Source organism: Hetaerina americana, unplaced genomic scaffold (assembly GCF_022747635.1).
Source record: "Hetaerina americana unplaced genomic scaffold, ioHetAmer1.1.p SCAF_257, whole genome shotgun sequence".
In the NCBI taxonomy this organism is placed as follows: Eukaryota; Metazoa; Arthropoda; class Insecta; order Odonata; family Calopterygidae; genus Hetaerina; species Hetaerina americana.
This window is the reverse complement of record NW_027286827.1, coordinates 34591-61522: the sequence shown is the minus strand read 5'-3', so window position 1 is coordinate 61522 and position 26932 is coordinate 34591. Positions and strand designations below refer to the sequence as shown.

Genomic DNA, 26932 nt, shown 5'->3' with positions numbered 1-26932 from the left:
CGAATTGGCATGAAACCAGTGGTTAGGTATCTAACTACGTCAAGGGGAGTAATATTTAAAAATATTCAACATTTCACATTCCATATATTTATTTAAAATCAATTAAAGGCACAAAATGTATTGTTCCAAACTTTTGACAAATATAACAAAAACTGGGCTTTGAGAAGGAATGTAACTCTGTACTGTCCTTTCTTTTAAACAGCAAACTTTTTAACTAGATAGCTACTCTATTTCTACACAAGTATAAAACAAGTGCAACATGCAAATTTCAATTTGATTTGCTTTTTCATGGCTACAATTTTAATGATAATAATGTTTCATTGTCATTTTTATTCACCTTCGACCTCAATTTACATTCAGGATAGTTAATACTCACATTGAAATTAGATTGTGAAAGTCATGCATTTAGGGCCAACAGACTAGCTTCTTACCCTCCTGCCTGCAGTCACATAGCAACCTGGGATGCAGAAAGTTGCAAAAACTGATTACGAGTTTTGTTAGGAGTATGCCCACGACCTTACAGGCAGTGAGCAAACTAGCAAAATACAGTCCAAGGGATTTAATGGTAGTACTCAGTTCTTTGATGATGAATTTACGTTAAGTATGGCATATTTTGTATACACTTTGTATAACTTCTATACCCTGCTTCAATAACTGAAGAAAATAAATCACATCAAAATTAACATACCACTAATATTATTTACAAATTTTTACCAATTATTTTTACTTTAATGATGCATATATTATGATGATGATCATTCTCTGTGATTTCTTAAACAGTTTATGGCACTTTTATTTCAAGAGGTTACTTTTCATGATGTCAAGGTATATTGTTTCATTTCTGTCACAGTAGTTTTTCCAGAGCCAGAGGGTGTTGCACTGTTCTTATGGACTGTAATCAGTTTGGGTGGGCCACAAAAGAGTTTTCTGTAAGCTGCACGGTATTGTCGATTGCTACCAGCATAAATAAATGGGTTCACTACACTGGATGCCCAAGCTAGAATTGAAGCCAAAACATGGATTGTAGGATACTTGACCTGCAATGAAATTTTCAAACAAGTCAACATTATGAGCATTCAAACCATTTAGCATAAAGCTATAACTATTCAAAATAGTAATTGGAAATTATCAAAAACAGTTGCAAGCTTTTATATATATATATATATATATATATATATATATATATATATATATATATATATATATATATATATATATATATATATATATATATATATATTTGCTGGATCAGACTGATATACCTACTGACTTGCATTGTGGCAACATACCTAATATACCTACTTCACATTTAGCACACTGCTTAACTGAATGCAATCAACAATCTTTACAAGACAATGACAAGGTGTATTTAAGATGCATATTAATTATTTCAGGGCACTTCAAAGGAGCTTTATGCTGATACTTATTTCAAAAAGTGCACTTTCATAGATTTATTTCAGAGGTGGTCTGAAATTACTCATTAAATCCACTCAACGTATTTGAAGAAGCTGGTTGGATTGTGTCATTACTGTTATTTCAAGATTAATATCCTGTTATCATAGAGCAAGGGTATATTTTTTATATTTAAAAATCACATTAAATTTAAACATTCCAATCATAGTGGAACTTTGCTTAACTGGGATATTACTTCTAATGTAAAACATTCATCAAGAAAAACAATTTTTCCCATTTAAATTTATATAAAATATAATGATGTATCCCATGCAAAAAAAATAAATTATGTTTAAGGTTTATTCAAAGAAAATTATATGCACTTTGTTTAGGATCATGAATTTTTCATCTTTTCTTCTACTGTGGTATGGACCAACATGGAATGTAAACTTGATTTGCAGAAAACAAATCACATTTAGCCTGCTGTTATGTACTTAACACTCCATGAAAGGTACATGGCATTTCTGAATGATAAACAAGCAATGGTTTCATTTTTTAATCATTGCTTGGATTGGTACAAAACAACAGCAAGAGATGTTCTTCAAATGGCTTGAGGCCCCACAATGCCCACTCCCCGGCTTGTGTATGGCCTCTGGCATTTTTTCTAGGAAAGATTCATTTCATTAAAGTTAAAAACCTGTTGTGGCAGATAACCCTCAGAATCTATCAGTTTTTTGAAGTTGCAGAGTGAGTTTCCTGCCAACTTTGTGCCAGAGATTGCTTCTTCACTGTGCCTCACAAAGTTGTGGATGCTGGTTCTTCTCATAAACTTCTCGAATCAACCATGAATTCCCTCAAATACTTCTTTGACCATTGATGATCCTGGCATCTTCTTAATGAGGTGGGAATCATTTCTTCCCTCTCACTTATATTTCTATTAATAGTATCACATTGTAATTGCTTTTTTGTTTATCCATATGAGAAGCAATCTATCAAAATATTTGAGAACACATATGTAACCATTGCATAGATATTCTTGTCATTCCCTTTGAAGCAGTATTTCCCTGATTTTCTCCTTGCTCTTGAGGATAGCACAAATGACTGATGAGGCCTGATTGAATGTGCATGGTAGATCTTCACTCCTTGCTTCACTCCTTGTTTCAATACTTTCCAATAATTTCATTTCCATGGTAATTTTCGTTCTCTTATGACTGTCTTCTTACACCTTTTCTTTGAGGACATTTTGCAAGGATTATTAAACTTTGCACAAAAAACCAAAACTAATATGTCTGAACACAGGTTTGGAAAAATGTGTTATCACTAGCAACACTTAAACATTAGTGGAATGAGTGCTAAACACAGAATGAAGTAGCAGGTGTACAATCAATCTGGAACTTCCCCTTTCCTCACTCATTATGCGAAACATTGCTTGATAAGAGTCATTTTTTAAAATATTCTTTGCTCATTATGTGAGGTGCTTGCTGAGGCTCCACTGTACTGTGATCAAAGTTTATCAATACTATACATTTTGTAAATTGAAGATCTGTAATTGACGAAACAAACATACTTTCCGACATTACCAGTACAACCCATCAATGCCTCTATTTTCCTTGTTTATAACATACAAATATAATTGCCTTGAAAATAGTTCCAAGGAGATGCCTTTATTTATGAAATAATAAGCTGTAAACATAGTGGTAACAAAAATTCTTATTTATTGAGAAATTTGCATTTAAAGGACTTCAAATGAGAGCCTGCTGAAGCTTCTTCCAACATGTATCATGACTCAGTTTTGCATTGACCATATTGGTTGACAATGCATTCAGTAAAAGAAGTTGGCCATTATCTTTTATATTCCTATTGAACTAAATCGACTGGTGTTGGCTGTTCAGGCTTTTGGAGTATTGCTGTAGCTCTTGGTGCCAGATGATGAAGCTACCCTTCATGCACTCCACCCAGAATGTTGAATTCTTCCTTGATGAGTCCAGGTCTTTTCATTCGTATTCCTTCATGCACATGTGGTGATGAAAGTTGAGAGAAGGGGATCCCATGGTAGCTCCCTCTGTCTTCTCGGAGAATCGCTCGTTCCAGAGAAAGTACAAGTTACTCAAGCTATGCTTCACTAAGCCAGGGATACCTATGGCTACTTTTTCATTGGTGAGTCTCCTGAGGATGTTCAGGCTCCATTAGGAAAGAGAGACCACATCAAAGCAGACCAATAGACCCTCATTTTTCACTGTTATGGCAGAAGAACAAAGATCATCTCTTCAATCTTAATTAGATGATAAGAGCATTTCTTCATGCAAGATAATTGGCTTGAGGTATTGTTCCTGAACCTTTGTAACTACTACAATGATGAACTGAAGGAATGGCAAGAGTCTGTGAGAAGATAAGTTTCCCAATTAAGTGGGGAAAGAAATCCATTGTGCAAACAAAAATAATATGTGAAATAATCCAGTAATCCACACGTTCAGTGAGGACATAAAAAGAGCTCACCCCTTGATGTCATCCCTTAAAAAGAATTATGTTGGCAACATAATGGTCAGTGTAATAAACAAATAGAATACATGCAAAATCATTATGAGCTAAATCTCACTCTGCGCAAAAATGGACTTCTCTTTTTACAATTTATTTTCAATAATATTGTTTTTTCTATAATTAGAATTGTTTTATAAAAACTACTGAAATTGTACACATTTTCTATACTTATATCACTGAACCAGTCCTGTTAATTCATTAGTAAAATTCATGTACAATTTTGTATGATAGGTCTTAAATTTTAAGGTATACCTTACCTTTGCCCCATTTTTAACATAAAAGTAAACAAAGTGATTTACTATTGCTATGGGTGATTCCATGCCATTATGGACTAAAGTTGATCCTCCACCGCTTGGATTTAGATTAAGCTTCTAAAAATGTGGAGTTTTTGTGAAAAATATGATTTGGAGCATCTTACAAAATTTGAAAAAACAGCCCACTAACAACCATTGCCCTAATGGTTATTTGATTTAAAAATCATCAAATTTTCTTGACCTTATATGCAATGGTATAATCAGCATAAAATTATGTAGATTGGCTCTTTTTCAATTTTACATTTATGCAATATTTAATTAAAGTAATGTAAAGTTTTTAAAAATAATTGTTTAAAAATGTAAAATTATTGAAAATATACTTTTTGAAAACTGTGGTTTTAAGCAATGGCTGTTATTATTCTGTTTTTTTCAATTTCATGAAGTTCTCCAAATCATATTTTTTTCTAAAGCCAATATTTTTAATTAAGCCAATATGTTCTGTGATTTTTATTCAAATCTGAGAAATTGAGGCTACAGTGACATGCAACGACCTCTAAACATTTGGGCATCTATCTTCATATTAATACAAAATGAAAATTTTTTGCCAGAAACATTTTTTCTATAGACCGTCAAGTCAGTTTCTACTTAACGTACCTCATCATCAACCACATTCACAAGCATGAGCGGCAGAAAGCAGAGAAGGAAACAGCAGAAGATGATGGTCATCATTCGAGTCAATCTGATGTCCTCCCTACGCTGGCATTGTTGCTGGGAATATGCAGTCAGTCCATTGGCACTGAAATCGAAGCATTGGTTTAATCATCCAGCTATTAATAGTCCAATGTTGAGATGTTTGATCAACTCAACCACAGATATTTTTGTGGGTTCAATGCATATCTTAGAAGACGTTCTATAATAACCAAAAACAAGTCTACATCCTCCTAGACTGTATCCATCCAAAATCGGAAATTAAGTTAGTTCCAAGGATCAAACTTTAGAAAAAATACAATATACAAAAAATAGATAAAAATAAAGAAGAAGAGAGAGTTGGGCATCATAAAGTCAGAAGAGCCAATAAGATGACCAAATTATTAGAGCTAACTGCTAGTTTAGCATTGTTCTATGATAGAATCAAAATAGCAAAAAAGAAAGAACTAAGACCACATTTGAAATTTATGCTAACTTTTAATAGTCAAAACTGACTTTATAATTCAACAATACTATTTTATAATTTTTCCCTGCAGGATTTCATTTGAAAAAATGAAAAATAGGATCCATACAATAAGTATTGTGACAGGTTTGCTGAAGCCTCAATGGAGCGGTGGATGAGGGTCCAAACAATCGGCTTGGTAGAGGGGTCCCCACCACTCAGGCGCACTTTAGTTTAGTCACCTCTGGACATGTGTTGAGACAGGAGGTGGACATTTGTGAAGTGTGAATGTTTGTGGCGTCGTTGCGCCAGCATGGAGAGCACCATCGACCAACACTACGCTGTGAAGTTTTGCGTTAAACTCGGGAAATCCACATCAGAGACCCTTGAACTCATTAAACAGGCTTATGGGGATGATGCCTTAAGCCGCGTAGGAGTTTTTGAGCGGCACAAAATGTTTAAGGAAGGCCGGGAGCTCGTCGAAGACGAGCACCGCGTCGGAAGCCCGACGACCGCTCGAACCGATGCTCAGGTGGCCAAAGTGGAAAAAGTTTTGGACTCTGACAGGCGTTTAACCATCGCCCTTATCAGTGAGGAGACCGGCCTTTCAGTCGGAACCGTCCACACCATTGTAACAGAGGATCTTGCGATGAGGAAAGTGTGCGCGAAGCTGGTGCCGAAAGTCTTGGGTGAGGAACAAAAACCGTCGTGGGTAGAAATTTCACAAGAAATTTTGGACTGCATCCAGGAAGATAAAGAAGATGAAGATCTTTTCGACAATGTTACTACCTCAAAGGATAGCTCAAATTGAGCTCAAAGGATATTGGTTCGACTCCACCAAGGTGGTTCAAGTGATGATGACCAAGGCCCTCAATAATATTCTGGTAACCCACTTCCAGGGGGCTTTTGATGAGTGGCAGACATGCCAAACTACAGGTGTATCAATGCAGGAGGAATGTATTTTGAAGATTATTAAGTAATTGTGATTATAACTGCAATAAATTTTGTTTCTTGGAACCAGTCCCGATATTTATTGCACGGACCCTGTAGTGCATTAGATAAGGGTTGATAAACTTTGAAATATGACATCCCTATTGCTCTAGTGGGCAATAAGATCACTAGGTTAGGATGAGGTCACCAATGCAATTCCCCAAGTGCTGAGACAGCATAGGCATGTTCAAGAAGGTTGAAATCGTTCAAGAAAGATTAATTTTACTTTTTCAATGTCTGCAAAATTTTAAATAAATATTTTTAATTGAACAATCTTATTCATTGTTCATCTCATTCAAGTTCAATAGATATTCAAATTAATGCTGTACTTTATGATTAATATTATAATTGTTTATTCATGAATACTGTGAAAAGAGAGGCATCACTTATGCTCTTCTGCAAGGGCCTCAGGAATGCATTTCTCTATTTCCTAACAAGTTTTAAAGACTTGGTGAATGTAATTTTCCCACCCATACCCCTTTCCCCTCTCCAGCATATTTTCAGTCTTACTCGGAGAAGGCCAAAAGCTCGAACAATTTACCGTGTGAGTGTCCTTTTAAATGTTGCTATTCTATTTCTGTTCTATTGTGCCATCCCATTATATATATATATATACATACATATATATATATATATATATATATATATATATATATATACATATATATATATACATATATATATATATACACACACATATATATATATATATATATATATATATATATATATATATATATATATATATATACATATATATATATACATATATATATATATATACACACACATATATATATATATATATATATATATATATATATACATACATATATACATATATATATATATATATATATATATATATATATATATATATACATATATATATATATATATATATACATATATATATACATATATATATATATATATATATATATATATATATATATATATATATATATATATATATATATATATATATACATATAGATATATTTTTTTTAAGAGAGGTCCATCACAAGGAACATTGCTCATAATGCTCTCTTGGATTATGCCCAGATGGGGATAGGAACCCCAGAAGAGAATACTAAAAGTAATATGAGAATAAAATTCACTGTAGTAAATGGATAGAAGGACTCTAAATTTACAGAATATCTAATATTTCTAATGAGGAAGTATAGGGAGCTTGACTTTCTATGGATATAGGATATTCTAATGGATTAAAATATGGGTATATTTTGGAAGATGCAAGGAAATGTATCATTGTAGCACTATATGTGTATAGTCTGTGTCCATGCAAAACCTACCTTAACCAGTAGATTACCAGTAATAATAACAACACCAGGTATTAAACACCAAAAATGAATTTTTCTTCATTTTAAGATACAATAATGTGGAAAATAGATAATTCAAATAATGTAGATAATATATTAAATGCAATACTTGCTTTCACAGCCATCATCACATCTAATCCTTGCAAAACCAAGTTAATGGCAGTAGTAAAGGAAGATGCAGAAAAGAAATGCAACTATGAGAATAGGGACTTGGAATATGTGGATGATGCTGAGGACAGGAAAGTTGGAAAATATCAGGTAATAGAAGGAAAGAAAAATATAGACTTGTTAGGTCTGTGTGTGATGAGTTGGGAAAATAGTGAGGGTCATTTGAGTGATAGTTACAGAGTTATTTATTTTGGAGGGGCAGAGAGTCACCATGGGATGGCATAGTAATGAGTAGGAAACTTTGTAGAAGGTGATGAACATGAAGCTGGTAAATAGCAGAATATTAAAAGTAGAAATAAGGTCAGACCCAGTCAATATATTGGCAATTCAGGCGTACATGTAGACAAACAGCCATAGGGAGTTAGAAGTAAATGATTTAGCAAATGAAATTCAAAAGAAATGCTTTAAGAGATACAGTAGATAAAATATTAAAAAAAGAAGAAGATGCCCTGACAAAATAGAAAAGTTATTAGGAATGCGATGAGAATAAGTGATTAGAAAATGAAGGTTATCAGATTCACAAGAAATTGGAAGGATAAGATAATCACTTGAGCTGATGTGCCCAAACTATAAAGAAAAAAAGAGATATAGTCACCTATTTGGGAGCTGTTTTGGATGAAGGTTGACACAGTGGTGAGGACATAAAAAGAAGTAAGTTAATTCAAGAATCATTTAAAAAGAGGCAGCAAATGATAATGGTCACCATAAGTAATAATGTAAAGACTGGTGAATACTTAAGTATTGTAAGTAGTTTTGTAGGGCTTAGAAATTTGGTCTTTGAGGCAGCAGGATAAGTATAGATTTGATGCTTTTAATATGTGGGTATGGAGAAGAAGTAAAAAATTAAATTGAATGGGAACAAAGCAATTGACGAAGTTCTAGGCAAGAAAGGGGAAGGAAGTAATTATAACTTCAGGCTTTTGGGAGAAAGTCAAAGGAGGTGGGAAAAGTGTTTTCTGAAGATACTGAGGCAATGGGATGCTTTAAATGGTAATAGAGAGGAGGATGTTGGGAAATCGAGTTGCATGGAAGAAAAGAGTAGATATTTAGAAGGTAGATAGTATGCAGAGCAATGACATACATTCTTTAGAATGAGTAATCGTAAACAAATTTTGTGTCATGCTAGATAGGTTTTAGGAGTATCATAGTGTGTGTTGGCATGGACTATCGAAAAATTAAGCTAAACAGATAGACTACTACCAACAATCATCCATGTAAACCTTAATCAGCAATTAGCAGTTAACATCCATCACTTGCAATTGTATTGTAATCTCCCCATGAGTGATGACCCACAATCTTTGTTCAGGATGTTCATAATGTGCAAAATGCAATGATATCTAAATGTATTGAAAACTAACATTCAACTCTTTTTAATAGGATCTTCAACCATGCATTACTCAGCCAATTTGAAAATACAACATGCTCGCCAAGAAGTAAGGTGGGTGAAGAAAATTAAAATAATGGGATGATTAATGAAGTGAATCGGGAAAGATTGTCAATGGTGTAGAACCAGAATTGTTCTCGGCATTACCTTGTAGAGTGGTACAATATAACAAAATCTGACTTATTTACTTGGAAGTGTGGGGGGAGCACCTTTTTCGTGAGAATAAACTAGGAATGTGCACCACAAAACATATTTTTCCATGGCTAAACTAAATGTAGGTAACTTAAATTATGTGGAATATTTAATGTTTGAACATAATGTGTAAAGTTTTGTTTTTTTCATTATATTCAGGGATTATATTTGAAACTTTTCATCAATGCATTATTTTATTAATCTAACTCAAATATAGTGTACCCTTGTGTCATTTAATGTTCGTTGGAAGAAAATTTCTGAAAATCTAGAACACTTATGAGTAAAGGTAAGAAGCTAACTGATGTTGGAAATAAATCCACTGCTGAGACAATTTACCCATGATAACATTGAAGTATTTAGGAGATTGTTAAATATGAAGCCTATTTTCCATGAAAAAGTGAGAAATGATTGCATTTTTAATTTATTTTTTGTTTTAAAGAAATATTTAAGAGAACTCAACTTGATTCAGTACTTCCAACCTGCAGTTAAGAAAGACTGGAATTATAGATGTATATTGTATATTGTTAGTTAATGTAGATAAATTGCATCTAAATTACAGTGTGGATTACATGTAACGTACAAGTAGAAAACACATGCACGTATGAAATTATAGTCCACAGCACATCATTGGTAAAAATCCAGAATAAAGAAAGGAGGGGAAGTAAGTAGGTACATTTGGTTTGACTGTGGTGGTGTAGACCTCTGATGTAGCCTGGTCAAAGGCCATTATGTAACCCCCTTGCAATACATGTTATGTGCATAAAGCAATCAAGGCATTCGGTGAATTTTTTTAAATATAAAAGGTAGTGTGTGCATTTTGTTCATGAAAAAGTGGGTGTATACGATGAACAGAAAATTGGATGCCTATATCTTTTTTCTAACGGAAGGTGATTTTCATTATTGCACTAAATAATTTCACTCACAGACTTCAATTTTTTTTTTAAATATCGGGAAAAGTTTTGGAAAAATACATCTATTTCAAATATAGTTACAATGCCTCAAAATTCTTAAAAGTGCAACCCTTGAGCATTGACGCACTTTTGCCAGTGACTTTTCCATGACTCAAAGGCTCCCTGGTAGGCGGATTACAGAAGGTCCTTAAGGGCAAACGTGCAAGCTTCTTTGATGGCACTTAAGATCTCATGGTGATGACCTCTGAGGAAGGATTTCATTTTGGAATAGGAAATAGTTTGCTGGTACCAATGTGGGACTGTAAGGGAGTTGGGGAATCAATGCAATGGCAATGCAGATGGTCTTCCCAAGCAGACACTGGACTCTGCTTCTGGTCGTCTGTCAAGACCTTCGGCATGAGTTTAGCGAGGTTGAGATCATTCACATTACTAAATTTTCAGTGATCACAGTGTGCACTGTAATCTTATCAATGCCAATATGATGTGCGATCATGTGAACATTTAACTGACAGTCTGAATTCAGCACTTCATGTTCATGTTGCATGCTGTGGTAGGTTCTTGACGTCAATGGCTAACCAGCATGGGGCTCATCCTCCACTCTTTCAGCCATCTTTGAAGAGCTTTTTTCACTTAAAAACTGCAGTTGGTGACATGCTTTCATTTTTGAACCCTTGACAAATCATGCCCAATGTTTCTGTACCCTATTTTCCCAGTGCAACAAAAATTTGATGGCATACTGCTGTTAAATTGTTAGATGCATTTTGCAGTTGCATCTAGTAACTCAACAGGGGTCCACTAAAAACACAATCTAGTTTTAATAAAAGCTTGCAGGCAATTGGTGCTTGGATCTTATGAATGATAGATCCCCCACCACTGAGCCTGCACAACGCAAGCTTGCTACTACATACAGTCACGTAAGGGAAAAATTGCTACTGGTTCTTTTTATACAAACCTTGAATGTCAATGAGGTTTTACCACTACTACTCATGTAAAATTAAGGCTGCTTCCTATCAAGTTCTCAAGTCATAGCCTTACCTGTTCTAACTTATTGGCAAGATCTTGAAAGAAGCAAGGTGGGAGGTATTTAATATGCCTCAATTCAAACTGTTGAAGTTGTGGATATGATGCTAAGTTGGGTTAACCCAGTATATGCTTCATGTATTTCAAGTTTTGAATGGAAAATCCAATTAATATGATTTCTTATATATATATATATATATATATATATATATATAGAAGATCATAAGTCAGATAATAACCACGCAACAGTTATCATCAACCTTAAGGTTGCTTGCTTTTTCATGCCAAATGTTGAAAACCAGTGCTCTTTCATGTCACACTGGTTTTCAATGTGTGACATAAAAGAGCTAGCTTATAGTAACATGTGATAGATAGATGTATTATTCTGAAAGAAGAGCCAAAAAAGCACATTTAAAGAATGTTAACACCGAGAGCTATGAAATAATTGGTTTTTCAAACATACCTGTATTTTGAAAAATATGAAAAAACACTGTTGTTACACATTTACAATTTTGTACAACTTTTTTGTCTTTTCTCCTGTTTCTCATGATCGAAAATTCTACTTCTATATTATACCCCTGCAAGCCACCAAAAGGGAATGTGGCAGGGGATTCCACTGAATTAAGCCATAAATTTTGTCCTATAGCTGAATCTTACCTGTAGCTTTGAAGATTAAGTCTACTTCTACGGACTTTCCAGTAGATGCAGGTGTAAGACATGATGATTACAGCACATGGTAGAAAGAAGCCAAAAACAAAGAGAAACTTTTTAGGAGAGTGCCCATTCTTCTTAAGGATTGTGCAGGAGAAAGTAGGAGGATGTAGACCAAATTGACCCCAGTAACCAGCTAATGGCGGCACCATCATTGAGAAGCTGAACAGCCAAGCAAAGATCAGCATCAGGGTAATATACTTCCCTGTGTAGAGTTTATCGTAAAAGCTGTGACAGGCAATCAGGATGTATCTGCAAAATAATTGGATGAGTTGAATTAAAAACCACGAAAAATAGTTGGGCATACAGAAGAAGCCATTGCAAAAATTCAATTTTTATTTTTTAGCCATGATAACATTAGTGATTTTGAATAAAGAGCTGTTCAATAGATAGCAATATTTAGGTAGGTAATTATCTTGGAAATTCATAGGTATACATTGATAACTGCTTCCTTAAAATCTCAGCATTTCTCATAATAATTTATTTCTTCATTAGAGTGGTTGGCAAACTATTTCAAATGAAGGCAAGCATTTGAGTGGAGAGAAAAAATACCTTGCTTCATGAGATTTAACTTAGGTAATACTAATTCTTTCACATTCACTCACATTTTTTCATGTACAGCTATAATATTGTCAGTTTGCGCATAAAAAAACTTTAAGCAGTCATTAATTTCTCAATATATTTTTCCAATTATCTGTATTTCCCTACTTTTTATTTAACATAATATTCACAATAACTAATGATTAGCCTGAGCAGTAATTAGCAAGGGCACTCAAGCATTTGCAGGCTTAAATCCAGAGAAAAATAAAATCAATTCTATAGTTCATGAAATATTGTCTCAACCTATATTGGTAGATTTATTTTTACTCTGATTATATTTTGCTAGTATTATTTGTATTCAATGTGTGTTTTGGATACACAAAGGTCTTAACTCTACCCCAATGGTGAAGGAGCAAGTTCCGCATTAAAGTGGAATTTTCAGTTTAAATCACATAACATTAATGTTAATTTTGGAGCATAGGGACTGCTTGGCATTGGTGCAACATGAGGTTGAACACATTGCAACAACTCCAGTCACTCTCTATTGGCCAAGACATCGCAACCCACCCCTTCCCCCTCGTGAATGATGAAAATAAGCAATCTTTGGTGAGAAGCACGTGATTGGAGAGGAATGGGGCTAGGGCAGGGAAGGAAAGAAACACCCTCCTCATGCCTATGCCAATTATCCTTATTCATTTACATACCTTTGTTATCATCTCCCTAAATTCTTATCTACTTACATTCCTCCAATAAAAATAACAGTGCCTGATAACAATCAATTAATGTAACAGCTGTTTAACCCACCCCAGGGTAGATCTAACAAGTGGCACAGTCAGTGCCTACTCATAAAATGGAAGCCCCTTTGCCCCAATAACAATGACCTAAATTAGAACAACTCATTATAACCATTCCGTGCAAGGGCTTCATAATAATGTGAAAAAAGTCATGTGTTGATGAAGAATGTCCCTGCAATAAATGATTACTTCTTATTGTCCATAGACCAAGTGAATATTTCAAAACACTTTCCTCAGATGTGTTTTCTTTCACATTGCCACCTCAGGTGATAAACTCAATGAAACCTCAGCAAATAAACTATACTATGAGCCTTTACTGTATCAAGGGTGTCTAGAATATCAAAGTCCACTGGAATAAGGAAAAAAGTGTGTTTATCTTTTTAGCAAATTAATGTCTGATTTTAATATAATGAGATGCTATATTTGGATATAGACTGAGAAGAACTAAATACAGATGCATTTTGCATCTTTGAACATTCTCTGGTGAAAATACACTTTGTTGGACGGTATGAAGAAAATGTCTCAAAGTTGAGTCTTTCACCACGATATTTTTGTTCTATTTGTTAGCCGTCTCAATTTATTATTTAACAACTGATATCTTTCTAAGTCACCTATGCCTGTTTTTTTGCCTAAACCAAGTTTTGGTAATGACCAGTCGGTGTCTCCTACAGAACTTAATTGCTTTCTCCCCACACCCATTCCTTGTTCCTGAGCTGTAATCCCCACCTAATCATCATCTCTTCCTTTGCCTACTGTCGCATTTCAATTCCTCATCATTATCGAATATGTCCCTGCAGGAGCACACAAGATTATATCCTGTAACTGATTGTATACCCCATCGACTTCCTATGATTGATTGGTGGCAGGTATACCTGAGCAAAGAACAAGTTCGTCGGTTCTGCTTATTATCTTTACTAGTAATATTCTATCTGTTGTTTGCTCTATGTTGACTACTTTCCTTCCTATTTTTTCATTCAATATTATGGCAACCCCTTGCTGGCTCTCTTCACCTCTGCTGTACATTATTCTATAACTATTACTCCAGTAATCCCCACGGTCCTTCCATCTAACCTCACAGAGACCTAAAACATCTATGTGTATATTGCCTCTTCCCACCTCTCACTTTATATTCTATAATTTTTCTATCCTCAACATTGTCCTAATATTACAAGTTCTTGTTCTAACTAACTCAGTCTTCTTCTACATCCTCTATGCTTCCGCTGTCTCTTTTGCCTGGTAAGGGTTTCACGATATGACGACCGTGGCAGCCTTGCTGCTCCCACTGCCAGGCACGACACACGGCCAATCAGGCTGAGTCACATAGTTTATATGACTCCATATCTCTATACTGTCCATTATTTAAGTTTTGGGAATAATTATTGAAGCGGTTTCCCGATTCCTTCCTCAATAGTGTTTTTAACAGGACACCATCACGCCACCCCACTGGTGTCAGATGCCTTTAAAGCCACCTCACTGAGGAACAGATGCTGCACAAACTACTTTTCGTCGGGCTCCTATCCTTCAACCAATCAGATCATCTATAATTCTAGGCTAATTTATCACAAGAAGCAAAGCATATGTAGCACAGTAATCAATGCCGAAGAGCACCTGGAACAAATCTTTTATCTTATCATTCTAGCCCACTATGTAGAGGTAGACTGTGACCAGTGGTGGACATTTCAGACCATTTGGCAGATACACAAATATATGCTACAACATATAAGAGTTCATGCTTTAGGAAGGTGGACAGGGACATACTTGGTGACACCATTCACCAATAAATGTGGGTTGTAAAAAAAAATAAAAAAGTGTTGAAAGTAACTATGGCAATACCATTCACATGCTGACCATTGCATTCAGAAGAAGCAGCAGAAAAGATCACCACCAAGGAAGTGAATCTATCAGGACCACCTCTATCCAGAGGTTTCGTCACCCCAATGCACAATAAGATTCCCCTATAGCACCAATATCAGCAGGCAGACAACCAAGACTTGAATACGGAAAGGAATTGGTCTAATATCATCATCAGGAGAAGATTGACAGCTTCAAAAATGATTACTGGCATGAGGCATATCACAAATTAGACTACAGGGATTGGGGAAAATTCGAACACAGATTTTATTTTCATCGGATGAATGAAGAGCAAACCAATAGCCTCATCATGGCTGAAGGCAAGTCAGTGGTAGCACATGCCAAGAAATTCCAATGAGTTCTAGCAGAGGTGTAACTTTCCCTTTTTCCCTTCTCTCTCCTCCCAAATGGATATCCTAAGCAGAAGAAGAGGAACTCATAGCTCCTATATGTACTAGTCAAAGAGTTGAAAGAATACGGACTCATTGGAAATAATGTTCCAGGGGAAGAGATGATCTTTGCAGTTTTTCTGAAAAAGGCCTCATCCGGCAACAAAAACCTATTATTCATCTTTGATGCTCTTATCACACAAGGTTATGGCTTCACAGCCCGGAGATGTCAACAATCTGCATGCTCACCAAAGTAGGTAAGAACAAGAAATAAGCAACCTACTAGAGGTAAATTAGCCTCACCAGTGTCTCTGGCAAATGGTACAAATGAATCATTACATGTGAGATCACAAAAAATTTATTATAATGGCATCATCTGAGGACACAAGTATAAATTCAGGCTTAGCAGATACACTATGGATCTTAAAGTAAGACAAATGCTTCATGAAAAGTGTTTAAATTTGATGAACAAAATTACAAAATCATGTTGCGTTAAGCAGATAAAAAAACTTTTGATAGGGCAAAAACCATTCACCATACAATAAAAATACAATAAGTTACCCTGATCTTAACAATGGTTGCATGAGTTGTCTTATTGCACCACCACACTTTTTTCTCAAAATGCATAAGCCGATATAATGGCCCATCATGGCCCATCGCACTGAGAGGATTAAGGGAAGGGAAGCTCTCTCTCACTCTGGGCATTCCCAAATATCTTCTTACATCTTCCTTCCCTCCTTTCCAACAGGATAGCCTGGGTCAAAGTAAGACTCTTGAAACCCTTCTCATTCCATATGGGAGCCTCAAAAAGATCAATCATATCCCAACTACTATCAGCCAATATATAGACAACACCACAATGTAGATAATGACTCAGGTAGTGGACACCACCATGTGACACCTCCAGTGCATGATGACCACCATGAAGATATCTCTGCAGATGGTGGCCATTCCATTCATTTTATGCATCAAGGTTAGTCCTATTTTTGGGTCACAAGGACAACCTTCACAACGGGCTGGACTAATGGGGCCAAAGAGTGGGAGCTAGGAAGTGGGGTGACCCTTGATTGGCACCTGACTCAAAGTGAAGTGCAGTTACCACAATAACTAACTTCAGGCAGTATGTCATAATGTTCATACAGTATTGGGAGATTAAAGCCTGCTCCTATACAGGGTTTACATAAGGTCTGTAATGGAGTGTGCGACAATAGCAGTGCTATCATTTAATAATGTAATAATTCAACCTCAATCCTCAAGGTGCATACTGTGCTGGATCACTTCCCAGCAAAGACATGCACATAATTGCTAATTCGGACCCTAGCCTTCATAGACTGCCTGCTGTGGTGGAAAACAGCAAGGAGAATCGACCAATACATTCGGAGGCTTGTGCCAACATTCCTGGAAACACTAGATACCAAGGGGATCGAGATGGTGCGGGGGCTAACGTACTGGCTTCCCACCCTGAGGGCGCGGGTTCAAATCCCGGCGGTGTTGAATATTTTTCAGAGGTATCTCGATCCCTACTTGAGGTGCTTTGTGGAGGGCACTTTGAGTGAGTACGGCGTCCGTCGGATGGGACGTTAAGCTGCGGACCCCTTGGCGCCTTTCGTAAAGAGTAGGCTAATGCCGACGCCGGGTTTCTCTCCACCCTTCATCCTTTCCTGTCCATCCCCTATGGCGCAAATGACCTTAGCTGTCGGTCGCCTCCCCTCAAAACTACTACTACTACTAGATACCAAGATTTAAAGGCTCCCAAGGGCAAAACTCATCTCACCACCCCGAATCATTGCACATATGATGCAAGCATACAATCTGAGCGTGAGAATCCCACTGCTTCACACACAATCACTGCCAACCTCATTCCATAGCCAGGATTTCCAGTATTTCCACCAAGGAAGAGAACCGGGTGTGTAGTTCCAAATGAAATGTCCCAAAGGCAATAAATTCGATATGCCATAACTGGTGATTTAGTGCCATCAAAAGCAATCCAATGACACATTAATATACACTCTTGTGTTGCCATTTATGATGTAGAAAAAAAAGGGACGAGGAGAGAGGAATTCCCGGATTCATTGCACGTCTGCCACTGCAGTTTGTCCCTAGCACTCGTCCCGCTTGCATATTTACGTCGCTAGTGATCACACATTTTTCCAAACGCGTTCAAACATATTCTCAGTGATTTTTTTTGTAAAATATATATATTTTTTGCATAGTTTTAAAATTGACCCCGAAGAAAAATCTTTACGAAGAAAAATAAAATTAAAAAATAACAGTAGAAATGAAAAGTAAAATCATTGAACATCGGGAACAAGGTGTGAGCGTGGCTGATCTAGTACGCAGATCAACAATCTGTCGATTTTAACAGTTGGCCGTTTCTTCGAGAACACGGTCAAGACTAAGGAGATAGATGCTTCAAATGGAGTGTCTACGCAACGGTTTCGTATTCTCAACAATGTTGAAAGGTTGCTTCTCATATCATGAACGAAAAGCGATTGCAATGTAACACCATTCACGAGAATATGATTTTTGAGAAGGGGATAGCGATTTTCGCCGAGGTCGTCCATAAGATGTCAGGATCATCAGCAGCTGAACATGTATTTAAGGGGAGACTTGCGTGGTTTGAGAAGATAAAGAGAACCATCATCCACGGCGTTGTGAGGCATCGTAAAGCAGCAAGGTCTCAGTCAAAGGCAGCAGAGAAATTCATCGGTGACTTCAAAAAGCTATTACTTTCTGAGGGTTACCTGGCACAACATGTTTTTAATTATGACGAGACGGTTCTCATCGGGAAGAAGACGCCGAAGCGAACCTATATTTCTACACGTAACTGTAGAGGAGAATGTACTGCCCGACCACAAGGCAATGAAAGGCCGTCTCACGCAGCACACATGTAAGCGGCGATTTGAAAATCAAATCCCTGCTTGTTTACCATTCAGAAGCTCCACGAGCAAACAAGAAGTGTTAAGTCCAAAACAGCTGGCTAAATGTAAAATGGAGGTCACGGGAAACTTTCACATTGTACCATGCCTACGAGGCATCGCCCTAATAAGAAAATAGTGATAAGTACCATCAATTAATTTAACGATTATTATGAGTCGCATTTGTACCAAAATTTGAACCTCCGGAGAAAAAAATATTTTTAGACAGCTTTCTAAGAAAAGGGAATTAGGTACGTATCATAAATAATTAGCAAGATATTCCTTTTTTTGCTTTTACAAATCGAGTTCGCATTTCCATTTGCTTCATTTCACGATAGAAAATGTGAACGTGGCCCACGTTCCGAAACAATGTTTATATAATTTTATATGAATGAACCTTATACGTAATTTATTTTTTCAGTATGGAACGTATTATCGTATTTTACATTAATTTTTATGCAAAATTTGTTTAACTAAACGACTTTTTCGCTTTACGAGAAATATCAAAGAACGGATTACGCTCGTGTTATGAAGCTCCACTGTAATTATGATGACCAATATTTTTTATTTACAGGAATACTATATTAAATCATATTTTATATGTTTTTATTTTAACAATTGTCCTAGAAAAAGAAGGTATACTTGTGCTAATTAATAAGAGGCATAAGTCCATTATGGATCATTTTAAGTGAGAAGTTACATAAGAGGGATGTCACGAAAGAAACTTAAGCTCCGGCTTTGCGTGGTGGTGGGTTGGGCTAGAGCCACCATCTTGGTGCCCATACGTCCCCACATTCAGTACGCATCCTGCTGCGGTGGTGTGCAGACTATGGTTCTTCTATGTTGCTCACTGCAAACGGTTAAAATGAGCGCTGAAATATAAAATCCCGCGAGTTGTGAAGTGCGATCTGTGAATAGATTTTTACTGGAAAAAGCCACAAGCTGATTTAAATTCATAGGAAACGTGGTAAGTGTACGGAGACGAAATAATGAGTGAAGGCCGAGTGAGGCAGTGGGGCATTCAATTTAAAAATTGCCGCACCAATGTTCACGTCGAGGGCCGTAGTGGTCGGCCTAGCTTTGAGACATGAAATTACGGATGGCCAGTTCTTGGACATCATGGATATTTGTTCATTCACTCTTTAACGACATCACCATCGCGAAATACTGTCACTCATCACTTAGTCCGCGCACAGCACGAATATTTCGTCTAATGCTGTGAATCTTTGAAGTTTATTGCCAGTAAAAACCTTATCATTAAACGGATTTTATATTTGGCGGGATCTCCTATTGTACTGCTCATTTTGATTCGCAACTGTCAACAAATGACAAGCGGCGCGCCCTTTCAAACACTCCACCTCGGGGCGAACTGCCCTAGTGTCATGTCAAAACAGCAAACATTCGGCTCCCCGCTCTAATTCGCTCGCTACACGCACACAGAAGGGGTTGTGTTGGTGCGGTGGCTAGTCCTTGTTTGTGCTGTTAGTCGAAAATGGAAATTGACGAAATCACGGAGCAACGAATAGCAGGGGGATCGAGATGGTGCGGGGGCTAACGCGCTGGCTTCCCACCCTGAGGGCGCGGGTTCAAAATCCCGGCGGAGTTGAATATTTTTCAGAGGTATCCTAATCCCTACTTGAGGTGCTTTGTGGAGGCCACATTGAGTGAGTACGCCGTCCGTCGGATGGGACGTTAAACTGCGGCCCCTTGGCGTTCCCTGCGGCCCCTTCGTTAAAAGTAGGCTAATACCGACACCGGGTTGCTCTCCACCCTTCATCCTTTCCTGTCCATCCATAATGACGCAAATGACCTCAGCTGTCGGTCGCCTCCCCTAAATACTACTACTACGTTAACGTAAGTCAATTTCTGGACCGCAGTCGCACCATACTGCCCACAGCCCTGAGCAAAGCCTAGCGATTTCAGTTTCCTCAAGCAATGCTCTCAGCACCAGCAAATAAATGTACTGAAGTAATATTTGACATGTAAAAGATTAAATTATAAAGGTGATGTGGAAAATGAAACCAAACTTGATCAAAAATATAGGTGATACATTAATATAACAAGTGTATATAACATTTAGTCCATTTTGGCTGTATAAGCTTATCATTACTTACTGAATACTTAATTCGTATTATTCATTCTCTGAAGATATTGAGAGTTGACTATCAATATGTAAACAATATAACATAGAGCCATAGAATATAAAACAAAAGCCATCTCTGATAATATTTAACTATGCTTAGATAATTACATTACGATGAAAAACACCCCTTTTCATCACCATTGAATGGGATATTATAAAATTAAAAATTGAGTTGACATGAAATTATAATGATGGAAGAATGTGCATCCATGTTTGTCCATAAGCCTACATGACATGCTACCGTGCTTGCTCAAGAATACTTTAGCACATGCTTGTTAATTGCATCATAAAACTTAAGCAGAAATGTACCAACTGGTAGCATTACTTACCTATTTATTGTAATGGCCACCATGTTCATGAGTGAAACAGCAACATTTCCATAAAAGAAAAATGGAAAGAGCTTACAAAGAGTATCACCCAGAACCCAAGCCTCATTGATGTATCGAGATGCAGTCAGAGGGAGGTTTGTAGCACAAAATAGTAGGTCTGAGAAGCAGAGGCTTATCACAAAAGCTGTAGTTGCATGGCTACGCAGTTTCGAGCAGCGGAGAAGAGCCAATGCTGTAATTAGGTTTCCTGAACAAGAAAATATTCGAATGATAATGAGGGCACACCAAAGTTCAATGCAAAAAGCTAACACAACTGTGTCAATCCATATTAACAAATTAAGTATAGAAGAACAGAAATTAAGCACTAAAATACCCATATACATGATAAAACATGTCCACACTCCCATGACACAGCTTTTTTACTGAGTAGGTAATAGTTTTCAAAGGGTTTTTGATAAATTAGCTCACAATCACTTCAGGCAAACAAACAAAATTTATTCCTCCAAATCCAGAATCAAAATTTATTAAGGGAGTTCAATATTAATCATTGTTAAACTGCTGATTACAGTAACCCATAATTGAGCAGTTCATAGCATAGGTCAAACACTTGCAATGCCAAAATTGTCCCCCGTGCACAAGCACCGTGGATGGTAGCTGCTTGGGCAGAGAAATACGAGGGGTACGAATTTAACTCGGCCATGCTTATTAGTGCGAAATCGAGTATGAATCTGGGAAGAGGAACATCCTGTAAACATATGTAACGGTCAGCCGGCCTGATGTTGGCACGGATATTGTTCTTGATCACTGAACTATTAAGAACTATATTATACAGCAATACACATCCTAATTATAATAAAAATGGCTCATTATAAGTTTCTTCCTAATTTAAGCTGAATGTATTTTGTTATCTCTCACTGTTTACATGTATTTAAGTCTAGAATAGAACAAGGTACTTTTCTGTTTTGATGCTTGAACAGGCTTTCAATCATATGGTTTCAATTACTTAAAGATCTAGGTATAAAAATTCTCATATTTCAGCCAAGTTCAACATTCCCCACCGCCAGGATCATTCTAAAGAAATGAGGCGTTTTCGAGATGATTACTCTTGCAATCGGTAGCTATGGTTCTAGTCATACCTAGATTAATTTACTGTTTTGGTGCAATCTTCTCCAACGTTTCTTGGGATAACATTACATAAACACGTGCGTGTAATGCAATTCCGTTGTCGTAGTAAGTACATGTAGTTACATACGAGCAATGCCGTCGTGTTTACCCAAAGCCTACCAATAAATGTTTCTCACCAGAAGGTGAATGTGATATTTTCCCTTCACCTCGGGTAAATGAATGTTTGTTCATGAATGATCAAGCGAAGGTTCATTGTCACTAATGCGTCGTATAAAGAAGAAAGAGTCCCAGCCGAAGAGGAGCTGTCACTAAGCCAAGTTACAGTAATTTGATTGTCGACTCTGTTATTTGAGACCACATTTTTATTGAAATTGAGGTCAATAAATTTGAAACACGAACTTCGCGCATGGATAAAATTTTCAACATCTAAATGATACTTTGCTTTGAGATAATTGATACCAAAAGTCAATGTTAAAGTTCAAGATTCAATTATTTTGAATTCGGCATTAAGTTGGTTTTCCTCCACGCTGGGTTTGGGTGTTTATGATTTTCCTTGTCGCCATTTTTAGCCCGTAATCTGATGAAAACATTCATAACTTTTTTCTCTTCATATAAGACCTACAGGGTGCATCCCGAAAGTAATGCAATTATTTTTTAAGTAATTTCTTGAACAGATTTGCACAAACCCTTTAAATTCTTCTAAGTACAGTCCTTGGGCTTCAACACCTTTTTCCAGCGACTCTGCCATGACCGGTACGCGCCCTGGAAGGCGTCTTTGGGGACCTCTCGCAAGGTCTTCGTCACGGCTGATTGGATCTCTTTTATGGACGAAAAACGGGTTCCTTTCCGCGCTGCATTGGTCCGAGGGAGCAAAAAGAAATCTGCTAGGGCGATATCAGGACTGTGGGGCAGCGTTTTCACCTGATACGCGGCCAGGAACTCGGGGACCCGTAGCGCGTTTTCGTGATGGAGTTGCCAGGCCTTGGAGATATCTTTTCTCCCTTTTTCGGAGTCCTTTTAGCACATCCACATAGTAGGCAGCGTTAACTGTTTGTTCTTGAGGAACAAAGTCCTCATGGACCACTCCTTTACTGTCGAAAAACACAATGAGCATTGTTTTCACTTTTGATTTACTCATTCTTGCCTTTTTGGGCTTGGGGGACTAGTCGTTGTGCCACTAGGAGTTTTGGCGTTTTGTTTCTGGGTCGTATTAAAAAACCCAACCCAGTTTTCATCACCAGTGAAGGCATCGTCCGAATAGTCAGGTTCATTTTCAATACTTTGCAAAAGTTCACTTGAGCTTTCCACCCGGTTGGTCTTTCGTGAAACGGTCGGCGCGCAGAGGTTTTCAATAACTGATGTCCTACCACTTCCACAGCTCGGAGAACACTAAGACCGGTTTTGCAGTAAAGTTTAGCGTCCTATCCGCTTACTATAAGTAGTTTGATTCCACTCCAACCAATAGGAGCGGCGCGGGAAACTTAATTGCATTACTTTCGGAACGTACAATGTAGATAAAGAATAAGGAAGTTATATCATTTCATCATCAATTGAAGTCAATGAATTTAATGGTACATGAGATTCCGGAGTAAGTACCTCACTGAGCTAAAGTAGCATTCAGCCTCGTCAAAGGCAGATATCCCATTCGATTTCGAACTGTCCGAGACTGAGTTTGAGGGTTCGTTTATGAGAAAATCCCTACTTTTGACTCTCGAGTCTGATGGATGACTGGTTTGAGGGATCTGCTTCCACGGCGTGATGCGGCCGTGAAATCATCCGCGGTTCATCGAAGAAGACTGTCGAATCACACGACTCAACGGCACAGATTCGCCCATTTAGATTCCTTTCGTTGGGAAATCCACCATTAACTAGACCATCGCGCTATTTATTCCCTCTGAAGTTAACACTATATATGCATAATGTTAAGATTGTTTAAGCATTCATTTTAAAGCATTACACCCCTGAAATAGGATTATTTTGAACCAAGTCAGGGATTATCACATCAAATTCACTCGGGTCGGATTATTATGCTATTGTTATAGTTATGTTATTTATTATTTGACCAAATCTGCTTTCCCTCTGAAGGTGCATTCAGGATCTTATTTCACTGGCACGAGCTATTTTCAAACTATTCGCCATCCTTCGTCCCATAAAAATAGAATTACAAAGTTTGCACCAACATAATTGCTTGAGTCCCCTGAAAATGCTCTCCACTGCGGTTTCAATTGCAAAACTAGTTGTGTTATGAGCACTTCACGTTGGACGCTGGTTTCTGCTTTCCCGCAGTCAGCGTCAGCTTGTGCTAGTCCGTGAGAGAAACAGGGGGGCACCGATCGCCGCTGGCCGCCGCGACTACGGACCACGCAACCCCATGATGACTCACTCGCAGCCGACAGTGCTCACTTAAGAATTAAACGGAATATAACTACAGTCCACGAAATAAATAAATAAAACGAAAAGCATCTATTTGGATCACGTACCGTCACATGTCTACGCAAGCAACCTAAAAGGCGATGGTGACATTTCTAAACGTGCGAATGGAAAAGGAGATATTTGATGAATAAAGGACTATTGAGTTGTGTGCATCGACTTCACTTCCAAATAGCCCGAATGAAAGAGTGGGGGAAGCTAGTGCGCTTGCTCCCGAATGGAATCGGCGCCGACAGAATGGAGGATGATTGCAGCCGTCGAAAGCAGGCGTTGTCCGAGCGCCGGTGCTAGCGATTCGGCGTCGACATCCCCTTAGCTCGGTCGGTCGCCCATGCACACCCGTGCTCTTACCCGTCACGCCGACCACGATGAAGAGTAGAGCGGCGGCCGCGGCGAAGAGAGTGGCGGGCCGCGGGTACGGGCCGCCCGAGGTGGCGTTGAAGCCGGCTCCTTCGACTGCTGCCTCCATGGATCCACCACCACGATGGATGGGCGCTGCCTCGCTGCGGGAGAGGAGGAGCGGCGTCAAGGGCAAGACAGGGCACTCCCACCAGAGAATTACTTCTGTACATGAATATTATACAATATACAATTCCCTGCAGGCATGCGAGTGCCCATGCCTGCTGGGCATGGACACTCGCATTTATAAACCTGGTGATAATTACGATGGGTCACGGTAGTCCAGGGTTAGAGCCTTGGACAACTGACCTGAAGGCCACGGTTCGATTCCCGGGTAAACCTCCCTGAGCACGCTCAGCTCCACCGAATCTTTCCACCAGAACTTCCTGGGAAACCATAGAAAGAAGAGAACTCCCCCCCCCCCACCTTGATATGTGAATTTCACATACCGTCGGGCGAAGTACTAGTTGAACTCTACTATCACCTACCAAACCGACCATCTGGTTGATTAGTGTGTTTATGGGCTAATAATTACGGTAGAGTAAAAGAACACTACTTGCATAAAACTTCTAAAGTCATGCATCTGGACGAAATCCAAATCGGACAAAAATCGAAGTTAAAAGAACTGCAGGATACATTGCGACATTACTTAACATTAACATAGTCATCCGCTAATGTGGAATGAAATGTAACAATTTCAAAGTGTAATAATCATTCGCCTTGTTCGGGATCGAAAATTAGAAACCCTGCGAAGGCGATAAGCGCAAAATTCAATTGAACCTTTGCCATTTGACTGCTTTTATTGTGCGGCAAAAAAGGTATGATGCATTGTCTTAAATCAGAAAATGGCGATTAGCTGCCGAGAAGTAATGATGAGTATTTTTAAGACCAACTACTGCAAATCGGCATTTTTAAGCTGCTCATTGAACTAACAGCATTTCTTTTCAGTACAACTTGCATAATAGCAGAAAAGCTCTCCACGATTCTAATAAATGCATTTGCGTCTGGTTTTTAAAAGCCATAAATTCGCAGCGCCGCAGTAAGAATTGGTCGTTTCACACAGAAAACTTCGAAACAAAATATTATGAGTGGTACAATGAATTATGTTATGCAATTCTATGGTAAAGGCTGTTTGTATCAGAGGTAAAAAAGCAGGAACATTACACGAAATTTTAAAGCATATTATTATTAATTATTTATTCAATGTTTTAAGATGGCCACAACTCTTCTGAAAATATAATAAATTTGTGAAATTGCGACAGTGTTGACCTCTGCGAAAAGCTGATATAAGGCTAATGAGACTAAAATAATCACAAGTTATCTATTGCTTTGAAATATTTACGGAAAGTGGCAATGGCACGGATGCTTAGAAATTGTAATTTTTGATTGACTTCTGAGGTAACTTTCCAGCAAAAATAGGTAATCTAATTGGTATGGCACAAGTGTCAGTGTTTTCCTAGTTCTCATAATTTAGTACTGCACGCGTACATTGCCAGGATATACTCGTAAACACTTGCACAAAAGCATTAGAGAAGTTAAAAATGCACGTTTCATGAGATAGATATGAAACATTTTCTTTCAATCAAACAACGTGTCCACTCCTAGGGCAACTGCCTTACAGACAAGAAGGGCACCTTTTTGATCGAAGTATCCAGATTTCCCTAAATAGCTACCATAATATAGACCCTAAAGCTAGTTTTTACATGCAAACAAACGTTATGAATGCATGGCATAATTTTTATCATTCATATTTCCAAAATTTTGTCTCGAACGGGTAACTGGACTAAACAAAACATCTATGTGAGACAAATATTTCATCTTTGAAAAAAACGAAAAAATCAGGCGATTTCCATTTATATTCATTCCAACAGCTTTAAATGTCTCTCACAGCCATAGAGTAACTTAGTTCTGAAATAAATCATAATATTAATGCCTTTTCTATGAAAATTATTTATTATTATTGA

The 26932-nt window shown here is 37.5% G+C and overlaps 1 protein-coding gene across 1 annotated transcript; it reads right to left on the bottom strand.

Moving 5' to 3' along the window:
- Positions 1-87: 87 nt before the first annotated feature.
- On the bottom strand, positions 88-25066 carry LOC139689601 (protein trapped in endoderm-1-like). The gene is made up of 5 exons (XM_071586765.1): positions 24921-25066; positions 21015-21261; positions 11997-12302; positions 4839-4980; positions 88-1037 (listed from the first exon to the last, which is right to left on the bottom strand). Exons 1-5 carry the CDS (start codon positions 25036-25038, stop codon positions 813-815), a joined length of 1038 nt encoding a protein of 345 aa, XP_071442866.1. The 5' UTR covers positions 25039-25066; the 3' UTR covers positions 88-812.
- Between the last annotated feature and the right edge of the window lie 1866 nt (positions 25067-26932).